General features: G+C 43.7%; 1 protein-coding gene across 3 annotated transcripts in view; it reads left to right on the top strand.

Moving 5' to 3' along the window:
* Nucleotides 1-23,372, top strand: part of ADAP1 (ArfGAP with dual PH domains 1) — a 163,522-nt gene that overhangs the window by 117,221 nt on the left and 22,929 nt on the right. For all 3 annotated transcript variants that reach the window (XM_020978682.2, XM_020978680.2, XM_078152915.1), the window contains exons 5-6: nt 13,092-13,204; nt 19,080-19,226. In XM_020978682.2, coding sequence (XP_020834341.1) covers nt 13,092-13,204; nt 19,080-19,226 — 260 coding nt within the window. The remainder of the gene's footprint in view (nt 1-13,091; nt 13,205-19,079; nt 19,227-23,372) is intronic.

The raw sequence follows: 23,372 nt of genomic DNA, 5'->3' as shown, positions 1-23,372 counted from the left end.
CTGGTCCAGCCCTCTTTACTTTATAAGTTCATACAGTCTTCCCAGGTTTCTCTGAAGCTGTTCCCTTCATCATGTGCATTAGTGCAGTAGTATCCTGTCACATTAATGTAACATAATTCAGTTGACAGAGAACCCCTCAGTTTCTAATTCTTTGCCGCGACAGACAGAACTGCTGTAGTTTTGTACATATGGGTCCTTTCCCTCTTTCTTTGATCTCTTTGAAACCTTCTTATTTTAACAGACCTTAGAGGCCATCTAAGCTAACCCCTTCTTTAATGATGACAAACTGAGAACCCGGAGAGTCTTGCCTAAGGTAACATGGAATGATAAGCCAGGTAGGGATTTAAACCCAGGTCCTTGACACCAAATTCAGCACTTTTCCACAATACTATCCTGTTTCCAAGTTCAAGGTAATCATTCTGCTATTGTTACAGGCTTTGTCTCTCTACACCAAAACTCCTAACTCTAGCCAGCAGAAAGTTAAGTAGGTTGGGATGAGGGAGGAGGAAGGGTCAGGGAGGGTCAAAGACAATGGCCAAAGTGGGTACGATGATTGGACATAGTAATGTACCCAACAGAAAACTTAAAGGGTTTCCCAAATTTGTGAGGTGGGCTCTGTATTCTAAATTCTGTGGTCTCTGGAGTTAACAAATCCAACTCAGCTGAACTGAGAACACCAAATCTGGACTATAGACAGAGACCCATCTGAAAGCAGGCTGGAGGGGTCCCAGGTCTTGAATTCAGCTCCAAGCCACACACATTACCCACAGTTGGCGCCAGTTCCCTCTTCTTTACCCTCCCTCCCCACTCCCCAGACGCCTGGCTGGGAATTGTTTACTGGAGTTTTGTCTCCAGAGAGCAGGAAAAAATAAACCTCCTTTCTTTGGCCGGCAGAGCACGTCAGCAGATCTTGTGCTGGGCGGCTGAGGGTCTGCTCTGGGGGGGTCAGGTCGAAGGGGCATCTTAAAATAAGATATAGACTCAGTTGTCAGTGTGGTCACTGACCCATATAGAGTCAAAGGAAATAGGGGGCTCAGAGGATAACTATTTAAATCTTTCCAGCATTTTACATCTGTATCAAGTTAGCTGTCTCATGGACAGCCCCACATTCCAGTGGGTCTGATGGGGCTTGTGGATTGCTTTATGTTGGAGTTAAAAATGCAGAATTAGCAGCAGTGACATATCTCTGTTGGGATTCTCCAGCCCAGACTCCTTTGACTTTTGTTACTAATGATGACTAATAATCCTTTCACATGCAGGTTTCAGATTCGTGTAGCACCGGACAGCCCAGTACCTTCATGTACATAATTACATTTGAGTCACACCCTAATCCTGGGAGGCACAGGAGAACTTGTATAGATTGTTAGGATGTGGGCTGCAGGATTGGGGGAGGAGTTGGGTTTTCTTAGCATCTGTACCATATAATCAAGTATTTGATTCGTGGTTGTCTTGCTTCCCATGTGGGTCTTGTCTCCCTAGCCAAACCGTAACCTCTCACTGACAAGTTATCATGATTCTCTTTTATTTTCTTCTCTTCCCCCAAACTTGCCATGTAAGGCAGAGCACACAGTGGGTACTTAATAAAGACCTGTCAGACTGGGCCCAGTTACTAGGGTGGCTGAAGCTGATGGATCTCTTGAGCTCAGGAGTTTTGAGCTTCAGTGGGCTACGCCTATTGGGTGTTTGAACTAAGGGTAGGGGCTACCAGGTTGCCCAAAGAGGTCAGCTCAGGTCAGAAATGAAATAGTTCAAAGCTCTCATACCAATCAGAGACTGAGCGCTATGAGTAGACCCTGTGCCCATTCACTTCCAGCCTAGAAAAGAGACAGAGTTCCAGTCCCAATAGCTAGCTAGCTAGCTAACTGGATGGATGGGTGGATGGATGGATGGATGGATGGATGGATGGATGGATGGATGGATGGATGGATGGATTGATGGATAGATAGATAGATAGATAGATAGATAGATAGATAGATAAATAGCCAATGAATGAATGAGATAACAAATGAGATCAAATAAAATAAGAAGACTTGTCAATTGATTGAGGCACATGGTATAATGGAGAGTGCTGGAATGGAGTCAGGAAGACCTGGGTTTGAATCCTGCCCACAATACTTTTTAGCTATGAGAACATGGGCAAGTCACATCTTTTTAAACCTCAGTTTTCTCATCAGTTTCCTCATCTGGGAATAATAAAGTCTATAATACCACTCAGAGTTGTAGAGTTCAGGTGAAATAATAATATATATGAAGTGTTTTGCAAATATAAAAGTATTATATAAGTGCCATATAATAATAATAATTGTCCCTTATTTCCAAAGAGGACCAGTGACACTATGGGGTGATGTCTTGACTTGTGCATTTACATCAGGTAGCATTGCACAAACTCTTCAGCTACATTCTCTCTTCCTGAGTCATCAAAGTCCAAATAAAAGTCAGGATGACTGGTGATGGCCCAGGATGCAGTGGATGACATTGGCATCTTCGATGTCTGACCAAGCTCTAAGCCCTCCACAGTACCTGCTTCAGCTTCCTTCATGGCCATTGGAACAAATTTTCATCCACCCATTGTGCCTGAGTTATGGATTGTTCAGGAGGCTTAGTTCTTCCAGTGTGAAGGCTGCTCATCCACTTTTGATGTCCACCTGATTTACCCAACTCTCACCTATGGCTCCAAGAAGCTGTAGCATGCGCAGTGGTCACACACACCCGGTAAACTGTCTAAACAAGGTTGAGGATAACTGACATGCCTCCAACCTGTCATTGAATTAAGATGTCTACTCAAGCATATGAAGACTTTCCCTATTGAAATAGTGGAATAATAATACTAATAACATCAAGTAGATTATAGCACTTGGTGAAAAGTCTCTTGAACTCATATCTGACCTTCACAGGAGATCTGGCAACCTTTATGGTGAATCTCTTTCTTTCTGTGAACAATCAAGACCGAACTGCCTGGAGCTCCTGAGCTCAAGAGATGCTCCTCAGCTCCACGCACTGGCTTCTCTGGCTTCCTTTAAGTCCCAACCAAAATCCCACTTTTTTCAGAAAGCCTTTCCCAACCCCTCTTAATTTTTGTTCATCCTGTATATAGCTCCTTTGTAAATACTTCTTTGCTTGTCATCTCCTTTTTTTAGCTCCTTGAGGGCAGCAACTGTCTTTTGACACATTTGCCAGTACCTAGCACAGTGTCTGGCACTTAGTAAATGTTTATTGACTGACAGATTCATGCTGTTCTTCAACCAGTGAATGAATGTAGCACTTAACTATCTGTGCAAAACACTGTGTAAAGTTCTGGGGATATAAATAGAAAAGTTAGACATTCCCTCCCCTTAAGGAGCTCTCAATTCTAATGAAGGAGATAATAGATGGATAGATAGATAGATAGATAGATAGATAGATAGATAGATAGATAGATAGATATAGATATATGTAGATCCATATAAGGTATATCCTACATATAAGGTTTCAGCTTCAAGTCATATGGAAATGTCCCATGATCCATAGAGTATAGCAGCAAAGCAAATGGTAATGCCCCTTCTTTAATGTCCTTTCCACTGATAGAATCCTGTGATGTTGAATCATTAGACAGGGCTAAGGACTTTGGCGACAAGAACTATGTTTTGGCTGTAGCTCCTTTGGAGCAGTTGCCAGGCTGCATCTCTGCATAGGTTGCTTGCCAGAATGATGGCTATGGGCACTGGGAGTGGAAGTGTTGTTATTCCCAAGGCTCTGAGGCTCAAGAGTCCTGGGCCGTTAACATCAGGGTCTAAGGGGTGGTCAGTGCAGTGGTGGTGGTTTGACTTGCCCAGTGCCTGCCACCTTCTGTTTCTCCCTCAGAGTGCCCTGCTGCTTCAGCTAGGCTGCTTTGTCTACTCTGTGGTGAACATTGGTTGGCAGTTGGTAGAAATGACTATCTCCTTCTCCATAGCAGCTGCCTGCACAGATGGTGGCTCTGAGGTCTGGGCTGGAAGCAGAACCCATGGTCTGTGGTGCAGGGGCACTGCCACCTCCAGAGCTCACTCCTTTCCCTATCTTCGAGTTAATGACAGTTGATCAGCAATTGTCATTGGTGTTGATGAGTAAGGTGGGGACGTTCTCCATCTGTGCAACTCCCCCAAATACCAAACCACTGGTCAGAGTTTCTAAGGGGTCCTGGCTTTTATTGCTCTTCCATTCCTTTCTCTTTAAACCTGACAAGTATAGATTCTCCTACAAGCACCAAAGCGGAAAGCTTTCCAAGTGGATCTTCTTTTCCAACACTTTTCTCTCCTACCAAGCTATTCTAGGCTGGAGGCTCCCCAAGAATAACATCTGATTTCTAGCAACACATGACCACTACCCAAGTGGAACCAACCCTAGACAGCTAGACAGCTGCCACAGGCTAGCTGACTTCTTTGGGGCACCTTTTTGTTGAGGGGGAGGGGAAGGTGATGATAAGCTTACCCAGTACTAGCCGGGTGGCTCTGAGCTAGAAATGGAAATGGCTTCATTATATTTACCCTTCTAATTCTGGTGCATGTTGTGTGTGGGCTAAGGAGCAGCATAATCCACAACCCCAAGACAAACACCCCCTCAGCACCATGAGCCACAATGAAAACAGAGAAGGAAAAAGAACCAACCTTTAATGTCAGGTGAGCCATAGTCACATGGTTCCTCCTAGAACAGGTTCTTAACTTGGGGGTTGTAAATATATTTTTTTAGTATTCTGATAGCTTTTTCCTTTTTTATAAGTTTTTATTGGTGTCTCCTGTTTCTTACATCATTGTAAGGATCCCCAGTATCCCTCCTTTTCTCCCTCCCAGAGAGCCATCCCATATAACAAATAGTATTTTTTTGAGGGGAAAATTAATTGGCACAACTGATGGATACATTGAAAAAGTCCCCAAACAGGTGCAACGTGTAACACCTGTGGACCTCGTGCCTCTTTGAAGGGGTAGGTTGGGGGTGACTGTTCCTACCTCTTCATTAAGTCCCGCTTGAGCTTTGCAAATTTTGCAGCATCCCACTTCTGATTGTTGTGGTGTGTGGTGGCTCTTTCCATTTTATTGCTGTAGTTATTGGGTGTATTGTTTTCTTGGCTCTGCTTACTTCATTCTGCATCAGTTCATGTGTAATCCTGTGGATTTTAGGTTATGTATTTTAAAAACGTTCTTGCACAAAGGGGTACTTAGTCTTTACCACACTGCCCATAGGGGTCTATAATGATTTTTCCTCTCAATGATGTCTTCAGGGACTAGGCTGGAAGCAGGCCTGATGGTTAGGAGGACACTGCTATCCCCAAGTCAAGTCTTGGTTTCAAGGTCCTGGGCTGTCCTCGTCAGAGTCTGAGTGGAGATGGTGGTCAAGGTGGTGGTGGTGGTGGTTTGACTCACCTGGAACAAAGAGTCTCTTGGCAAACTGATGGGAGACAGTTGACATTCATTAAAATTTCTGGAGCTTCCGAGGCAGAGTCCCTCAGAATTGCCATTTCATAACCAAGGTACAGATGTCAGGACACCTGAGAACCTACCTTGTTTGCATCCAAAGAATGGGCCTAGCTTCATAGTTATAAGCTGAAAAAAATTCTTCACTTTCAAATACTATACTGAAATCTACTGCACTACAAGACCCAGGAAGTCTGGGAAATCCTTCCTCTTGCCCAGAATAAAAACCAAAAGGATGGAGAAACAAGTCTAAGGGATTTTAAGCTGGGCTGAAGTCCCATCTATGAATGTCATCGCCTGACAGGGTGGGGAATCTTGGCAGCTACAAGCCTTTCCTGGGGCCATTTCCTAGGTTGGATATTGTTTGGTAGAATAACTGGACCATAGCTTTCCACCTAGGAGAGACTTCAAAGGTTATGAGTTGGGGTTTTTTGGGTTTTTTTTTTCATTTTGCAGACATGGAAACTAAAGCCCAGAGTGATTATCTCACTTCTCCAAGGTCACTTCTGTGACTGGTGTGATCTGAGACCAGGTCTTCCTAATCTAAATCTGGTGTCCCATCCACTATACCACATTGCCTCTCTTGAATAATAATTCTCAATCATGTCATCCCATTGTTCTTAAGATCTAGACTTGGAGAAAAACAAACTTCCCATAACAGAAATGTCTAATTTCATTTCTTATTCTTTCCCACTATGTATATGGAAATGCTATTTTATTTGGTGTTGGCTAACTTTTTTTTTAATTAAAAAAAAATCTAGAACTGGAAGGGACCTCCAACGCCATCTAGCCTCAACCCCCTTATTTTACAGATGAGAAAACTGAAGTCCAAGGTGTTAAGGTGTTAAGTTAAGACCTGCCAAAACTCACACAGGAAGTAAGCATCAAAGGTGGCATTTGAATCCAAGTCCTTTAACACATAAGCCAATTTCTTTCCACTGGTCTACATGAAGTCTGCAAGGCACTTTGCATACATTTTCTTATTTAATCCTCACAGTACCTCAGTGAGGTAGGTACTACAGGTATCCTTTTTATGGATGAAAAATCTTAGATTCAGAGGCTAAATTATGCGTTTATGGTCATTGTTGTTGAATCATTTCAGTCATGTCCAACTCTTTGTGACCCCATTTGGGGTTTTCTTGGCAAAGATACTAGAGTGGTTTGCCATTTCCTTCTCCAGCTCATTTTACAGATGAGGAAACTGAGGCACAGGGTGACATCACTTGCCCAGGGTCACACATCTAGTAAATGTCTTAAGGCCAGATTTGAGCTCGGAAAGTTGAGCCTTGCCGACTCCTAGCCTGGCATTCTATCCACTGCACCACCTAGCCACCCTGCTTATGATCATACAGCTGCTACTGGGTGTCAGAGGCAGGAACCCAAGGCTTCCTGAATGCAAATGCACTAGGCTACAGATCTTCTCTGGAAAAATTCTGACCATGGTATTCCACTTCTCCGAAACCTTCAGTGGCTCTCCATTGCTTACGAAATAGCATACAAACTATTTTTTCCTGTCATTTAAGGCCCTTCACAGCATAACTTCAATACACCTTTGCAGGCTTATCACATGGTAAATAGCCCCCTTTACCTACTCTCCATTCTGACTGCTCCTCTCTCCCTCTCCACAGGCAACCACCTCCTCCCCTCATACTTGCAATGGTCTGCCCTACATCTCTACCTTTTGAAACTGTTCCCTTTCTCCAAAGCACAGTTTAGGTCTCACCTCCTCCATGAATACCTCCCCCCTCCCATTTATTAATAATTCCCTTCTTAAATCTTTCATGCCTTTCTATGTGGACCTCTCCAACGTACTTACATTTATAACTTGTGTTATAGTTATTTATCTCATCCTTCTGCCTTTTGAGGGTAGAGACTCTATTGTTTGTTCATAATTATATCTTTGTAAGCTAGGCTTAATGCATTACATTTAGGTGAATAGACAAAAGATCAGTTATTTATGTCAGTGTGGGAACTTCCTTTTCCAGTGCTGATTGAAACCTACTTGTGGCTCAATAGATAAATCCTAGGGAGTTGCCTGAGGCATGTATTGGTTAAATGACTTGCCCAGCATCATTTAATTGAGTGTCAGACATTGGCTTTCTACCCAGGTCATAGTATCATGAGAGACATCTGGATAACACGGTAGGTAGAGTGCCCGGCCTGGATTCAGGAAGATTCCCCTTCCTGAGTTCAAATCTAGCCTTAGTTTACTAGGGGCAAGTCACTTCACCCTGCTGGCCTCAGTTTCCTCATCTGTAAAATGAGCTGGAGAAGGAAATGGAAAACCACTCCAGTATCTTTGCCAAGAAAACCCCAAATTGGGGTCATGAAGACTAGGACACAACTGAAATGACTAAACAGCAAGAAGATAGCATCACAGATTAAAACTGGAAAGGACTTTAGACAGCATTCAATCTTACTGCCTTATTTTACAGATAAGGAAAAGGAGGCCCAGATGGGTTAAGTGGCTTATCTTGGTCTCATGGATAGTAAGAGTCAAAGGCTTGATTTGAGCTAAGGTTTTCCTAACTCCAAGTTCATCTGTTTCTTTATCTACTATTCCATGTTGCCTCTTAAAATGCACACTAGTGATTAATAAACACTAAATAAAATTAATTTGAATGTTGTTAATGTTCTCCTCGTATTAAATTACTTTGTATTTAATCTACACATAATTTTTATATGATTGTCAGTGTACATGTAGTTTTCCTCCCAGTAGACTATAAACTCCCTGAAGGCAGGGATTGTTTCATTGTTGTTGTTGTATCTGTATCACCCAATACATAGTTACAGGCCTGTTAATCAAATTAATTACCCTAGTCCTTGTTCATCTTTCTGTCCTGGCTTCCCACCATCTGTATCACCCTGTTTACCTCTTAATGAAGCTTTAGCTTCATTGCTCACATTTCCTCAGTCATCACCATATATCTTGTTATAATAATAATAATAATAATAATAATAATAATAATAATAATAGCATTTATAGGACATTTTCAGATTTGCAAAGCTTGCAAAGCACTTTACAAATGTTATCTCATTTGAACCTCACAACTACCCTGGGAGGTAAGTGCTCTGATTATTAGCCCCATTTTCCAGGTGAGGAAATTGAGGTAAACAGAGATTAAATGACTTCTCCAGAATCACACAGTTACTAAGTGTCTGAGGCAAGATTTGAACTCAGGTCTTCTGGCTTCCAAGTCCTGTGCTGTGTCTGCTCCACCTAGCTGCCTAGTTTTCTCAGTGAGATTGTAAGCTTCCTGAAGCTAGGCTACAGTTTTCTTCTCTATCTTCCCAGCATTCACACAGGGCTGAGTATCTAGTAGGTATTCAGTCAGTGATTATTGATTTGAGTATTCATTGTGGCCTCTCCACACCAGGAAGGGGATTAATGACAAAATTGTTGCAGAAACACCCATTAGACAATTATTGAAGGCTTTCTCAACTTCCCACTATTCAGATGTTCCCACCTATCCCCTGTCCTGTTCTCTTCTCCTCTTCACCTGGTCACTCTGGGGTCTGCCAGTTCCCCCTACTCTACTTTAGTCTCTTTGGGGGTCTTCAGGACTAAAGTACTTGCTTGGGCCCTGCATATGCCAGAGGTATGGAACAGATAAGTCATGGAGCATGCTTTGTAGGGAAGGTGTGGTTGAAAGTACATAGGTATTAAAACACTAATGTACTATTAGTGAAGTTGTATACTGATTCAACCATTCTGGAGAGCAATTTGGAGCTATGCCCAAAAGGCTATAAAACTATGCATACCCTTTGACCAGGCAGTAACACTACTATGTCTGTAACCCAAAGAGATTTAAAAAAAAATGTACAAAGATATTTCTAGCAGCTTTTAGTGTGGCAAAGAATTGGAAAATGAGGGGATGTCCATCACTTGGGGAATGACTGAACAAGTTGTTGTATATGATTGTGATGGAATACTATTTTGTGTTAAGAAATGATGAACACGATGCTCTCAGAAAAACATAGAAAGACTTATAAGAACTGATGCAAAGTGAAATGAGCAAAACCAGGAGAACGTTGTACACAGTAACAGCAATATTGTATGATGATCTACTACGAGTAACTTAGCTATTCTCAGCAATACGATGATCCAAGACAGTTCTGTGGGATTTATGATGAAAGGTGCTGTCCATCTCCAGAGAAAGAACTGAAGGAGCCTGAATGCAGATCAAAGATACTTTTTCTTTACTTTCTTTATTTTTCTTGGTTTTTTTTTGTCTGTGTTTTCTTTCACAGAATGACTTACATGGAAATGTGTTTTGCATGACTGCACACGTATAACCTATGTCAAATTGCTTGCCTTCTCGGGGGGGGGGACCGCGAATTTGGGACTCAAAATTTGAAAAAAAAGTTGAATCTTTTTACATGTATTTGGGAAAAAACTAAATATTAAATAATAAAAAAGTACATAGGTGTAGAAATTTGGGGGAGGGGAAAACCCAGTAGCACTCTACATAATTTTCATCTCTTGGGCTGCTCCCCATCCCTTTCCTCTTACCTCAACTCCTCTCTAGTTGCCCCCCTGCCCTTCAGGATGGGTATGTCAGAGTATGAGATGAGCCAGCTCTCTATTTCTCCCCACTCTGGAGCAGTTGTAATAAATGTCTGGGCTTCAGATTAGCATATTAGTGAATATGCTAATAAATCCCCTAGTTATGTTGCCAGGGGGCCGTAGCTGATGTGGGCTAGCTTGGCTCAGCTGCTGTCTGGAGAATTGTCTGTTGGAGTGTTCTTGCCATGGGGTTTGGGGACATCGGTGGATTCAGTGGGGAGTTGCATTTTCTAAGGAGGGTCTTGGGGCGAGCTAGGATAGGTCATTAGTGACTGTTGGTGAAGTAAGAAGAACAGGGTGTGGAAACAGGAGGGCATAGGTATAGGCTTTCACATCTCCTTGAAAGTTCCCCTAGAGATTTTTGCAGGAAAGCAGCTGAATTGAACTGAGATAGCAGGTCCTCTCACTGCAAGAAACAGCTATATTGAGATGTTTGCACCATAGTGCCTATTAGGATATTTGGTAGCGCCAGCTAGGGAGAAGGATCATGGGCTTAGAGTGGGAAGGAGCCTTTGACCTCATCTAGTCCCACTGCTTTTACAGATGAGGAAACAGAGGCCCAGAGGAGGTATTGATTTTCCCAAGGTCACATAGTGACAGCATCAGAATTTGAACCCAGGTAGCCTTGATTTCAAATCTAGCCCTCTTCCCACTGAACCACATTGCCTACATCTTGAATCAAGCCAACCTACACATGGTGGCAAGCAGAGCATATGGTAAGGTAGAATGAGTGCAGGAGAGATGTTGAGGCTTACTCTGAGACAGGGGTTCTTAACTGTTTTTGAGGAGTCTATAGACTCCTCGAAAGAGCATTTTAAAATACATAAACTAAAACATACAGGTTACAGAGGAAACCAATTATATTGGAGTAAAGCTATCACGTGAACTGATATGAATTCAACAGAGCCCAGAAAACAATACACCCAATAGCAACAGCGATGAAATGGAAAGAGCCACCACACACCACAACAATCAGAAGTGGGATGTCACAAAATTTGTAAAGCTCAAGCAGAACTTAATGAAGACGTAGGAGAAGTCACCCCCAACCTGCCGCTTCAGAGAGGTGGGAGGTCCACAGGCATTACACGGTGCACCTGTTTTTGGACTTTTTCAATATATCCGTAAGTTGTGCCAATTAATTTTCCCCTCAAAAAAATACTATTTGTTATATGGGATGACTCTCTGGGAGGGAGAAAAGGAGGGATACTGGGGATCCCTGTGAGGATGTAAGACACAAAACATCAATAAATACTTGTTAAAAAAAATAAAAATAAAGTTGTCACAATATTAAAAAAAAAAGTTTACAGCCTGCAAGTGAAGAGGCCCAGCTCTGGGAGGAGCCATGTGACTGTGGCTCAGTTAACATTGAGGGTTGGTTCTATTATCATTGTGGTTTGTGGGGCTCATGGGGGTGTTTGTCCTGGGGTTCTGTCATGCTACTCTTTAGCCCACACACAACATGAATCAGAATTAGAAAAATAAATGATAATGAAGCTATTTCCACATCCAGGTTAGAGCTGCGTGGCTAGTACTGACTGAGCTTATCACTACTCTCCCCCCAAAAAAGGTGCCCCAAAGAAGTCAGCCAGCCTGTGGTGGCTGTCTAGCTGTCTGGGTGGTGGTCATGTGTTGCTAGAAATCAGATGTTATTCTTGGGGAGCCTCCAGCCCCCCAGTGGTTTAGTAGGAGAGAAAAATGTTGGAAGAGAAGGTCCACCTGGAAAGTTCTCTACCTTGGTGCTTAGGTGGGGAGTCTATACTTGTCAGGTTTAAAGGGAAAGGAAAGGAAGAGCAGTAAAGGCCAGGACCGCCTAGTAGAAACTCTGACCAGTGTTTTGGTCCTTGAGGGAATTGCCCAGCCAGGCCACCCAGATGCCTGGTATCTCTGATGAGGATACGGTGCCCTGTCCTGACCTGCCCTCACTTCAATCCCACCCCAATACCTCCTACGCAGTGGTTATCTTTTGAATACTAGGTAAGAAGACAAAATGGGAGAATGGACAAGCAGAGGAAGGACCATGTGTGATCTTCGTGGCTCAAATTGAGTCACGAATTGTGTTGTCTGATACCTATCTCTTTGAAAGTTTTGATCTTAATGTAAAAGTGTAGTGTTTTTGTGTGTAACTTTATCCTTTTTTCTAATGTCTGGTGAATTTCCTATAATTATGACATCGTTATTTTTCCTCTTAAGTAATAGCTTATGTTTATAGCATTATTATCTAGTTAAGACTTTTAGAAGACGATATTGGATAGGAAATTTCCCAGGCCCAGTTTAGCTGCATCCACTCGGCACAATTAATTATTTAAGAATTACCTCTCAGGGGCAGCTAGGTGGCGCAGTGTATAGAGCACCGGCCCTGAAGTGAGGAGGACCTGAGTTCACATGTGGCCTCAGACCAAACACTTGACAGTTACTAGCTATGTGACCCTGGGCAAGTCACTTAACCCCAATTGCCTTAAAAAATTACCCCTCATTTCAAGAGAAGTGGCTTAATGGGAAGATTTAAAATCTGAGGACCTGAGTTCAAACTCTTGTTCACACACATACTACATGTGACTTTTAGGGAGGGGGGAAAAATCACTGAATGGGAACTCCTTGAGCCTCAGTTTCCTTTTCTGTAAAATGGAGCTAATAATATCTCACAGGGATATTAGGAGGCTCAATGTAAATTTATGTATTCATAAGCTACAAAGCACTATGGGTAGGTAGGTGGTATAGTGGATAGAGTGCATAGACTCATCTTCTGAGTTCAAATCCACTTACTGGCTGTGTGACCCTGAGCAAGTCACTTAACCCTGTTTGTCTCAGTTTCCTCATCTATAAAATGAGCTGGAGAAGGAAATGGCAGACCACTCCAGTATCTTAGCTAAGAAAATCCCAAATAGGGCCACGAAGAGTTGGACATGACTGAAAAACCACTTGACAATAATAGCATAAAGCACTATAAAAATGTTGGCTGCAGTTAGCAGTGTCTCCACCCCCCACCACTGACCTTTTGGTTCATCTGGAGTCTTAAGTGGGTTGGATTTTTGGTGAGGAGTGGTTAATTGTAACTAATTATGTGTGTCAACCTGTGCTTTTCCTCCTTCCTCCTACAGGATACCGAGAAGGATTTCTTTGGAAGCGAGGTAGGGACAACGGGCAGTTCTTAAGCAGGAAGTTTGTGTTGACCGAACGAGAAGGGGCGCTGAAATATTTCAACAAAAATGACGTAAGCCCAGGATGGGGGCAGCGGTTTGGGGGCTCGGGGTTGGGCAAGGATACTTTGTAGTGTGAATCGTTCGTTCTGGGAAGTGGCAAAGCATGTCCCTTCTCTGCCTGTGACAAAGCATTCCTCCTTTTTCAAAGTAAAAGACTGTCTTGTTCTTCTTGGCCCCAAGCTCCTTTCAGACACTTCAGCAGGAGCAATTTAAAAACTGAAGGCCTCCCCTCTCGCCCCTAGCCGAAGCCTCTGTCCAGAGGAATAAGACACAATGCTGAAGCTTTTCTCCTTGCTGCTGGGGGTGGTGGGGGTGGTGATTTAAAGAATATCTCGGTTCTCAGAAGTCCAAGTTCTTGGATTCGCAGATCGAAGGATCATAGATTTGGACTTCGAAGAGACCTTAGAGGTCATTGTGCCCAGCCCCTCTCATTTTTTTTTTTTTACAGATACAGGAACTGTGGCCCAGAGAGGTGACTTGCCCAAGGTCACACAGGCACTTAAGTGGCAGGGCTAGGGTTTGAACCCAGATCCTCTGACTTCAAATCCAGTATTCTTTCCACTGTTCTGCATTGAATAGCAGCTCTCCTTCTGTCTAAAATTCCTTCAAGGGGGCAGCTAGGTGGCACAGGGGATAGAGCACCCCCCCTGAAGTCAGAAGGACCTGAGTTCAAATCTGGCCTCCGACCAAACACTTGACACTTACTAGCTGTGTGACCCTGGGCAAGTCACTTAAGCCCAAATTGCCTAAAAATCAAAATAAATAAATAAAAAAATTTGAAGATAAATAAATAAATAAAAGCACCTTTAAGGTGGAAACTTGGAAAACAAACAGCAGGCTAACCTGGGCAAGTCACATAACTTCTCTGGATCTCAGTTTCCTCATCTGTAAAATGAAGGTGTTAGATACGATACCCTTTAAGCCCTCTTCCAATGCTAACTCGTCAGCCTGTGAGTGTTGTGTACTCAGGTATGCCACATGCTGGCTCACAGTGAGAATTCTCCCTCCTCTCAGTGGCCCCTGTGGGCACATGTGAGATATCTGATGATGGTTACTGTGGACAAGAGGCAGTTTGGGGTGGTGGAAGAAGCTCTGGCTTTGGCATTGGTGTAGGCCCAAATCCTGACTTTGTTTCTCTCCTTTAAATCTCTCAGCTTCATTTGCCTCATCTATTAAACCATGGGGGTTGAGCTAGAAGACTCACAGATGCCCTCCCCAGGCCCACTTACATTTGTCACTGTGCTCCAGGCACTTCATCCAGTAGGCTGAATCCATTCTCCAGCACCTCTGACAAGCTGCCCTCCAGCCAGTGCTTGAATACCTCCCATGAAGGAGAGCTCACCCCCTCTGGAGGCAGTCCATCCCACCCTGGGGTAGTTCTCATTGCTAAGGAAAACTTTTTCTTAGCCTGAAGACTAAAGTTGTCTCTTTTCTAGTTATAACTATTACTCATTATTCATACCCTTTGGTAACCTGAATACCTTTCTTTTTAGGACTCTCCCTTATAGGGGGAGGGGTGAGTTCTGCCCTATCTTCTCTGGTCAGAAGGTCACAGAATCTGTCTAAGTGAATAGAGCAGTGGCCCTGGAGTCAGGAAGACCTGAGTTCAAATCCTGCCTCAAGCACTAGCCATGTGACCCTGGGTGAATCATTTAACCTCTGTCTGCCCCAGTTATCCCAACTATAAACTGGGAGTAATAATAGTACCTACGGTTGTTTTGAGAATTAAATGAGGTAATATTTATAAAGCACTGTATAAATATTTGCTAGTTTTCTAAGATCATGGCTTGAGAGCTGAAAGACCATCAAAGGTTAGCTTTTATGGTCAACTCTTTTATTTTACAGACAAGGAAACTGAGGCGTGGAGAAGTAAAATCACAGCTAGTTAGTACAAAAGGTGAGATTTGAACTCAGTTCTTCCTGACTCCAAGTCCAGTGCACTCCACCCTGGCAACTCTCAGTTTGTTTAGATAAGATTGGGGGCAAAAAAGGAGAGTGGGGGGCAATCTATATTGCTCAACCTGCACCACCCACCACTCATCTAGAGGAGGAGAATCATAGAACTTTCAAGTTGGAAGGGGCCTCAGCGGCCATCTAAATCCACAAGTGTTCTCTGCTGGAACACAGAATGCTCCTAACGAGAAGGGCTCAGAGGAATCTGCCAAACCAAGCATTTGATGAGACTCTGTCTCATGATCTGCCTCGGCAGGTCTCCAGATGCCACGTGGCGAGGGACTCTTAGGAAAGGATGACTTGAGGGGATTGGGGTTGAGAGGATCCTTTTGCTTAAATAGGTCAGAGAAGGGTGCCCTGTACAGGATGGCCCCTCTAGGCAGCTGAGGACTTATTGGGGATATCATTCCCTGCTCCCCTCCCCCCCTCGCCCCTAGCCCCTAGCTCCTACCTTAGCCAGAGACTCTGAAGAACAGCAGATGGAAAATCCCCAGTGAACTTCCCATGAGGTATTTGAAGTCACCTAGTCTATAAAGAAGGAGCTAGGTGGCTCAGTGAACAGATGGCTGGGCCTGGAGGCAGGAAGTTGTTCATTCATTTCTCAGTTGTGTCTGATTCTTTGTGACCCTATTTAGATGCTTAGAGTGGTTTGCCATTTCCTTCTCCAGCTCATTTTACAGTTGAGGAAACTGAGGCAAACAGGGTTAAGTGACTTGCCCAGGCTCACACAGGTAGTAAGTGTCTGAGATTGGATTTGAACTGTGGAAGATGAGTTTTCCTGACTCCAGGCCCAGCGCTGTATCCACTGAACTACCTAGATTGCCCCTAGAGTCAGGAAGACCTGAGTTCAAATCTGGCCTCAGATACTAGCTGTGTGACCTTGCGTAAATCATTTAACCTCTGTTTGCCTTAATCTGTTGAAGAAAGAAATGGCAAACTACTCCAGTATCTTTGCCAAGAAAACCCCATGGACAGTATGGTCCACTGGGTCATAAAGAGTCAGACACAACAATAGTCTACAAAGGGCCTGGGGGTAGTCATTAGTTTCAGGGAACACTGTAACTCAAGCAACAAGCATTTATTGAGCACCTGCTGTTTGCTGGAGGTGTGAAAATAAAAATTAATCCATCTCTGACCTCAGGGAGCCTACATTCTGTCAGGGGAGACAACACATATACTGTAACTGCATACAAAATAAGTATCAGGTCATTTTGGAGGAGAGGCACTAACCACTGAGTGGTCTTGTTTGTTTTGTTTTCATGATGTTTGTGAAGTGCTTTACAAATATCATCTCATTTGTTCTTCACAGCAACCTGGCAGGTAGGTGCTATTATTATGTCCATTTTACAGAGGAGGAAACTGAGGCAGATAGCAGTTCAGTGATTTGAAAGAGTTGCACAGCTAGTAAGTTAACTGAGGCTGTATTTGAACTCGAGTCTTCCTGACTCAGGTCCACAAGTCTAGCCACTGCTAAACCTGGTTGCCTCCTACTGAATGGTCCTTTTAAAGTTTTTTTTTTTTTAATCTTTCCCCAAATTAAGATCAGCTTTTGTCTTGGGCGCATTCATCTTTGAGCTCCAGCCCTCCCCCACCTCAGCAGCTGTCACATTAATGAACTGCAGAAATCTGGGGAAAGAGCAGATGCTGAGAACAGCAGAAGAAGGAGAGCAGCAGTAGGTCTGTGTATTATGGCAGGTTTGCATCATGCCTTGGGAGACGGGGCTGTTTGCTTTCTCCTTGGCTGGGCTTGGAATCAGTCTTGGCCCCTCTGCTTGCTGGGGGTCTGACCATGGGCTACCCGCCAGACTGCTCTGAGTCTTGGTCCTGTCATCTTTAAAAGGAGGGTAGTAAGATTCACACGACCTGTGTACATCACGGGATTTTATCGCGGGCAGCGGTGCTTTTGTCAGCCCTACAGTCATGCAGGAACATGAGAGGTTTTTTTCTTTTTCGTGCAGCATCGTTTTACTTTTACTGAAGCCTAAAATGTAGTTATATTCAACCAGATATAAACATAACCTAAAGGCTTTCTTTATTAAAAATATATTTGCTATTTCTTTACATATTCTTTTCTTGCCCTCAAATTCACCTTTTGCATCTCAAATAACTTCATATTTACAAAATCTGAGAGTGGGCAGGAACTTTAGTGACCATGTAGCTCAGAAAATTCTTATCTCTTCCACTTATGGGTTTCCTTATTTTCTTAATGTCCCCCCTCATGTTCCTTATATTCTCTTAAACGTTTATACTGAAGGTTTTTTTCCCCTCTACTTCCCTATAACTTGACACAGAAAAATATTAAATAAAGGACCAACACATTGCCCATGTTTGGCAGTGAACGCCTCATTCTGTATCCATAGTCCCATACCTCTTTTTTTTTTTGCTTTTTGGCTAGGCATTGGGGTTAAGTGACTTGCCCAGGGTCACACAGCTAGTAAATGTTATGTTTCTGAGGTCGGATTTGAACTCAGGTCCTCCTGAATCACCAGGGCTGGTGCTCTATCCAATATGCCACCTAGCTGCCCCCATTCCATACCTCTTGCCAAGAGAATGGTAAATGTGAGCTTTTTCTACATATTCTATACCAAATCCTGATAGAGAAAAATAAATCATATTTGTATTTGCATAAATTCTACATTTACCACTCGCTGTAAAGTCGTCAACCTTGACTGTGCAGGAAATAGAGAGCTTTCACCCTCAGGAGGTTGAGAAGATGAATGGAAGCCAAGAAGGGTAGTGGGTCTGCAGGGGTAGGTAGAGCCCACTAGAAGTCAGGTGTGAGAGAAGGAAGGAACCAGGTGGCTTGTAACTTCTACCCACACTAAGGTTGTGTTTATACAACAAAAAGCCACCAGATTGAGAGCCTGTCTGGCATTTTCAGCCATCAGTACAAGCAAATCAGTTTAACCCCATGGCCAGCCTGATGGATTATTCTGGAAACAGGCAGGGGGAAAAAAAAAAACAACACCCAAGTGGAAAATATGCTTCGCCAACCCATGGACTGACAGGAGCTAAGTGACATGCCCCTGGGTAGACATGCCACCCCATGAACCGAGTTGAACCGGCTACAAGGATTCCAGTGACAGCCAGACACACCACATCTCGACAGGCTGCCGCCTAGGGATATATCGAGCCTAGAGACTTGGCAGCATAATGCAGCACTGGGCAGGAGAACAGACTCTGGACTGAGCAGTACCAGGCACTGGGCAGGGAGGCGTGAGAGCCCTTTGGCTCAGTGCGGGGCACATAGCAGGTGTATTCTATTGTCTGACCATTGCTCTTATCCTTCTCTAAGGCCAAAGGATTCATCCACAAAGGAGGGTTTCTTTTTTTGCCCTAGGTGACCTGGGGCTCCTTCTTTACAGACTGGGGGACTTCAGATACCTAATGGGAAGTTTATTGGGGATTTTCCATCTGCTGCTTTTCAGAGTCTCTGGCTGAGGCAGGAGCTAGAGGTGAGGGGGGCGGAGCAGGGAATGGTATCCCCAATGAGTCCTCAGCGCCATCCTGTACAGGGGACCCTTCTCTGACCTATTTAAGCAAAAGGATCTTCCCAGCCCCAACCCCCCAAGTCATCCTTTCCTAAGAGTCCCTCAGCATGTGGCATCTGGAGACCTGTCAAGGCAGATCACGAGACAGAGTCTCATCAAACTCTCTTATGGACGAAGGGACTTTGCCCTCAGTGATCTGACAACTCACCTTTGTTCTTGGGCTTGAAGGAGGCTTCTGCATGAAGATGACAATTCAGTTGGAGACAACACTGCTAGGGTTGGGTAGGGGGTGGAATGAGTACATTGAAGCAGCAGAGAAGGCAGCCATTGGTGGTGAGCATCACACGGACCAAGGAACCCTTTGCAGAAAGCACTGTATCCCTCAGGATAATCCTCTGAGGTGTTTTCCTGGCTGCCAACTAGATCTGATTTTGTTTTCTAGGCAAAGGAGCCCAAAGCAATTATGAAGATTGAACATTTAAATGCTACGTTCCAGCCAGCCAAAATTGGGAATCCTCATGGCCTCCAGATCACGTACCTGAAGGATAACAGCACCAGAAATATCTTTGTGTATCATGAAGACGGCAAGGTAAGGGCAGTAAGGAAACCAGCAATCTGGTGGGATCCTGTTTCAGCCTAGCAGACGCAGACATGGATGAAGGCTGCTCCCTGAATCTGGGTGACTTGATTTTCACTTGGGGAAAAAAACCCATGTCACTCTTGTGGCTTAACATTCATCGAAGGAAGGGGAAGCAGGTCCTGTCATAACTTCTCCTTTGGGTTTCCCAACCATCAACGGTTAGACTAATTGCCTCATTCCAAAGAGTTCCTCTCTGGCTTGAACCGACATGAACAACGTAGCCCAGGAGATGGCAGAGGTGAACTCTTAGGGGCAGCTGGCCCTCCTGGGCCAGGCAGGAGGGAAATGGACTCAGAGATAAGATGACTTGGATGATGGAAAGAAGAGCAGTCATGGGGAGGGCAGTATTTGTGACACAGGGTAATCATGGGGCACACCTTCTATCTACATTACTTCTCTCAGGAATTGACACTACCTAAGAAGTAAAGTTCATCAGAAAAAAAGATGATGGGGCAAGATCTTTAAAGGCAATAATATGGAAGCTAACCAAAGAGATTAATAATAATAATAGCTAGCATTTATCTAGCACCTTATGTTTACACAGCACTTCACAAATATTATTTGATCCTCTCAACCCTGAGTAGGTGCTATTATTATCCTCATTTTTCAGATAAGGAAACTGAGGCTTACAGAGGTGAAGAGAATTGCCCAGGGTCATATAGCCAAGTATCTAAGGTTAGATTTGAACTCAGGTCTTCCTGACTCAGGTCTGTTGCCTGTCCACCGTACCACTTAGCGGCCTGCCTGAAATTAAAAGAGTTCCCCTCTGTTGGCATTAATGCAGCTCCCATCACTGTGTACTCTGAGGTAGGGGGAGGGAGGCAAAGCTCAGAACAAGAATAAAAGTACAGAAAAGGCCTAGTAAAGTGGAAAGAAACTCAACCTGGGTGCTGGATTATAAACCTGACTTTACCCTGGACTTATGTATGACCTCAGTCGAGTCTTTACCTTCCTGGGCCTTGGTTTCCTCATCTCTAAAATGAGGAGGTTGCACTAGTCTTTGGAAGGTCTCTTCCTAGCCTAACATTTTTTGACATTGCATTATAAAAGGAATAGACAGCATGGGACCCAGCCCTTGAGTGATTTATACTGTAATGAGCAAGACATTGCAGTCACATGGAAAAATATGAAAATAACTGCAAGGACATAACATGTGTAAGCAATAGTGAATTAAGTAAATACTTTATATTTATTGATATCTTCTTTTTCTTCTTCCAAGCAGCTAGGTGGCTCAGTGGATAGAGCACTGGGTCTGCAGTTAGGAAGACCTGCATTCAAATCCAGCTTCAGACACTTACTCGTTGTGTGACCCTGGGCAAGTCACTTAACCTCTTGTTTGCCTTAATCTACTGGAGAAGGAAATGGCAAACCATTCCGGTGTCTTTGCCAAGAAAACCATGGGCATGACTGAACAACTGAAGAGCAGTCCCTTTCTATATCACTTTCATTTCTAAAAAAATCCCTTCCCTACCCCATGGGCAAACTAACCCTTATAACAGAGACCAAATAAAAGATGAATGGGAATTGGGGAGGAAGGAAACAGTTTAGCAAAACTAGGGGCAGCTAGGTGGTGCAGTGGATAGAGTCCTGGCCCTGGAGCCAGGAGGACCTGAGTTCAAATCCAGCCTCAGACGCTTGACACTTACTAGCTGTGTGACCCTGGGCAAGTCACTTCACCCCATTGCCTCACCAAGAAAAAAAAAAGAAAAAAAAAAAAAGAAAAACTAGCCAACGCAACAAAGTTTGACATTGTATTCAGCGTTCCACACCCATAGTCTCCCACCTCTTCAAAAGAAGAGAAGCAGGCACTTTTTCTCATAAGAGTGAAGTAAATATGCTGTGGACCGCGAGGGATGGTATTGAAGCACTAAAGGGTTGGCCAGACTGGAGCCAGGTGGAGTTAGTCAAAGAGGGCTTTGTGGAAGAGATATAGTATAGCCTAACATCTGATTGTAATAACAGCGAGCATTTATATGACACTTTATGGTTTGCAAAGCACTTAATAGATGCCATCTCATTGATCGTCACAACAAACCCAGAAAGTAGGAGCTATTAATATCCCTATTTTCCCAGAGAGGGAAACTGATTCTGAGGGAGGATCATATAGCTAGTCTGAGTCAAGATTTGAATTCAGGACTTCCTAATTCCAATTCCAGTGCTCTATCCACTGTGCCTACTGGCTGAAGGGACAGTCATCATCCAAGGTGGGTTCCCTCTTTAGGATTTCTATTTGGGTCCAGTAGAAAAGTGTAATCTTTGTGGAGAGCTGTCCCCCTTAAATCTACTTAAGGACACCTTGGCCCCCAGGGTTAAGAACCTGTACCTGCCATAGAGAGAGTTCTTGAATGAGGTGGTGGGATGGGGATGGGAAGAGCTGAACTAAACCTGTAAGAGTCTTTTGAGGGGCCTCCAAACCCCTCCTTTTACAAATGTGGAAACTGAGACCAGAAGGCATGTGGCATACTTGAGACCACACAGTTGGTTAATTGCAGAGCCAGCCAGGATAAGAATGCACATCTCATCTAATGAGATAATATATGTGAAGCACTTCACAAACCTTTAAGTACTAGATAAATGTTATCTAATTAATTATTAATTATCTCCTCATTCTGGCGCTGAGCTCCATTGCACACCATCCGGCTTTCCTCCAAACCCCGACAAATTCCTAATTCTGTGTGCCAGTTACAGCCTCTCCTGCATGGCTAGAGGTAACCCTGCAGTGTGGGCGGAAGCGCTCAGCTGCTACAAAATGGATTTTATAAATAAACTCCATCCCCCCCCCCACCTAGGCAACCCAGAGATTGCATAAACAGTTAAAATAAAGATCATTGTAAAAATAGACTAATTTAGAGAGGGAGAGAGAGAGACAGAAGAGGAAGAAAGAAGGAAGAAAGGAAGGAAAGAGAAGAAGAGAAGAAGGAGAAGTCTGAAGAGGCTTTAAAAGGAGGAGCCATTTATCTTAAATAATTAGCAGCACTGCAGAGCAGCTGGGGCTCAGCTCATTGGCATAGAGCCCACCAGAGCAGGTTACAAAGGATGGTTGTATTTTGGGGGGGGGTGCTCCTGAGAACAGGGTTAGCCAGCAACATCTCCTCAGCTCCCTTTCTAAATGCCCTCCTTGTGTCCCTTGGCTCCCCTCAACAATAGGCCACCTTTGGCCTCATTGGCTCCTGACCCCTGCTCAGCTCAGCTTGCCCTCAAATGTCAGTGGCCATTTCTCCCATGGGCATTACCAGTCTGCTTCTTCTAAGAGTGGCTATTGCTGAATAACCACAACCAGTCTTTGCCAGAACATCCAGGTGTGAACATTTTGCCAGATTGTGATTTCCAGGCTTCAGAAATAATACTGGGGTGGGGAGAGGTACTTATACATGAGTTAAAATGGTAGCTTTCCAAATTTCCCATGGAAACCCTCATGAGATGATGTAGCCATGGTGCCTCATTGGGAATCTTTCTCCATATTTCCATATAACGTGATATCCATGAGATTGACTTGATCCCTGTTCTAACTGTTTATATAATAATAATAATAATCCTAAGGATCAATGACATTTATTTCAAACTTCAATATTTACAAATCACATTGTTTTCATTATCTCATTTCATCTTTGTAACATCTCTGTGAGGTAGAGGGTCAGGGAGGGGAAGGCAACAAGCATTTATTAAGTGCCTACTGTTTGCCAAACATTGTGCTAAAGCATTGCTTTTCAAATATTGTCTCATTTGATAATAAAGGTATCAGATAGCATTGTCCCCATCTTGCAGCCAAGGATACTTAGACATAGAATAGTTGAGTGATTTACCCAACCTCACACACCTAGTGAGTCACTAGGCATTCAAACCCAGGTCTGCCGACTCCAAACCCAGTGCCATTTCTTCTACCCTACAGTTGACACTATGTCAGACCCTCAGTTCACTCTGAGATTTTTATACAGAGGTTTCTCAGCTTCACAAATACATCATCTCATTTGATCTTTGCAAGAACTAAGAGATAGGCATTATAGGTCTTATTGTCCTCCTTTGAGAAATGAGGAAACTGAGTCCACTTGACCTGCCCTAGGTCACAAGGTTAGTAAGTAACAGAGGTAGGTTCGC

Source organism: Phascolarctos cinereus, unplaced genomic scaffold, assembly GCF_003287225.1.
Source record: "Phascolarctos cinereus isolate Bilbo 61053 unplaced genomic scaffold, phaCin_HiC Scaffold_4;HRSCAF=312, whole genome shotgun sequence".
Lineage (NCBI taxonomy): Eukaryota > Metazoa > Chordata > Mammalia > Diprotodontia > Phascolarctidae > Phascolarctos > Phascolarctos cinereus.
This window is presented reverse-complemented; position numbering and strand designations above follow the sequence as displayed.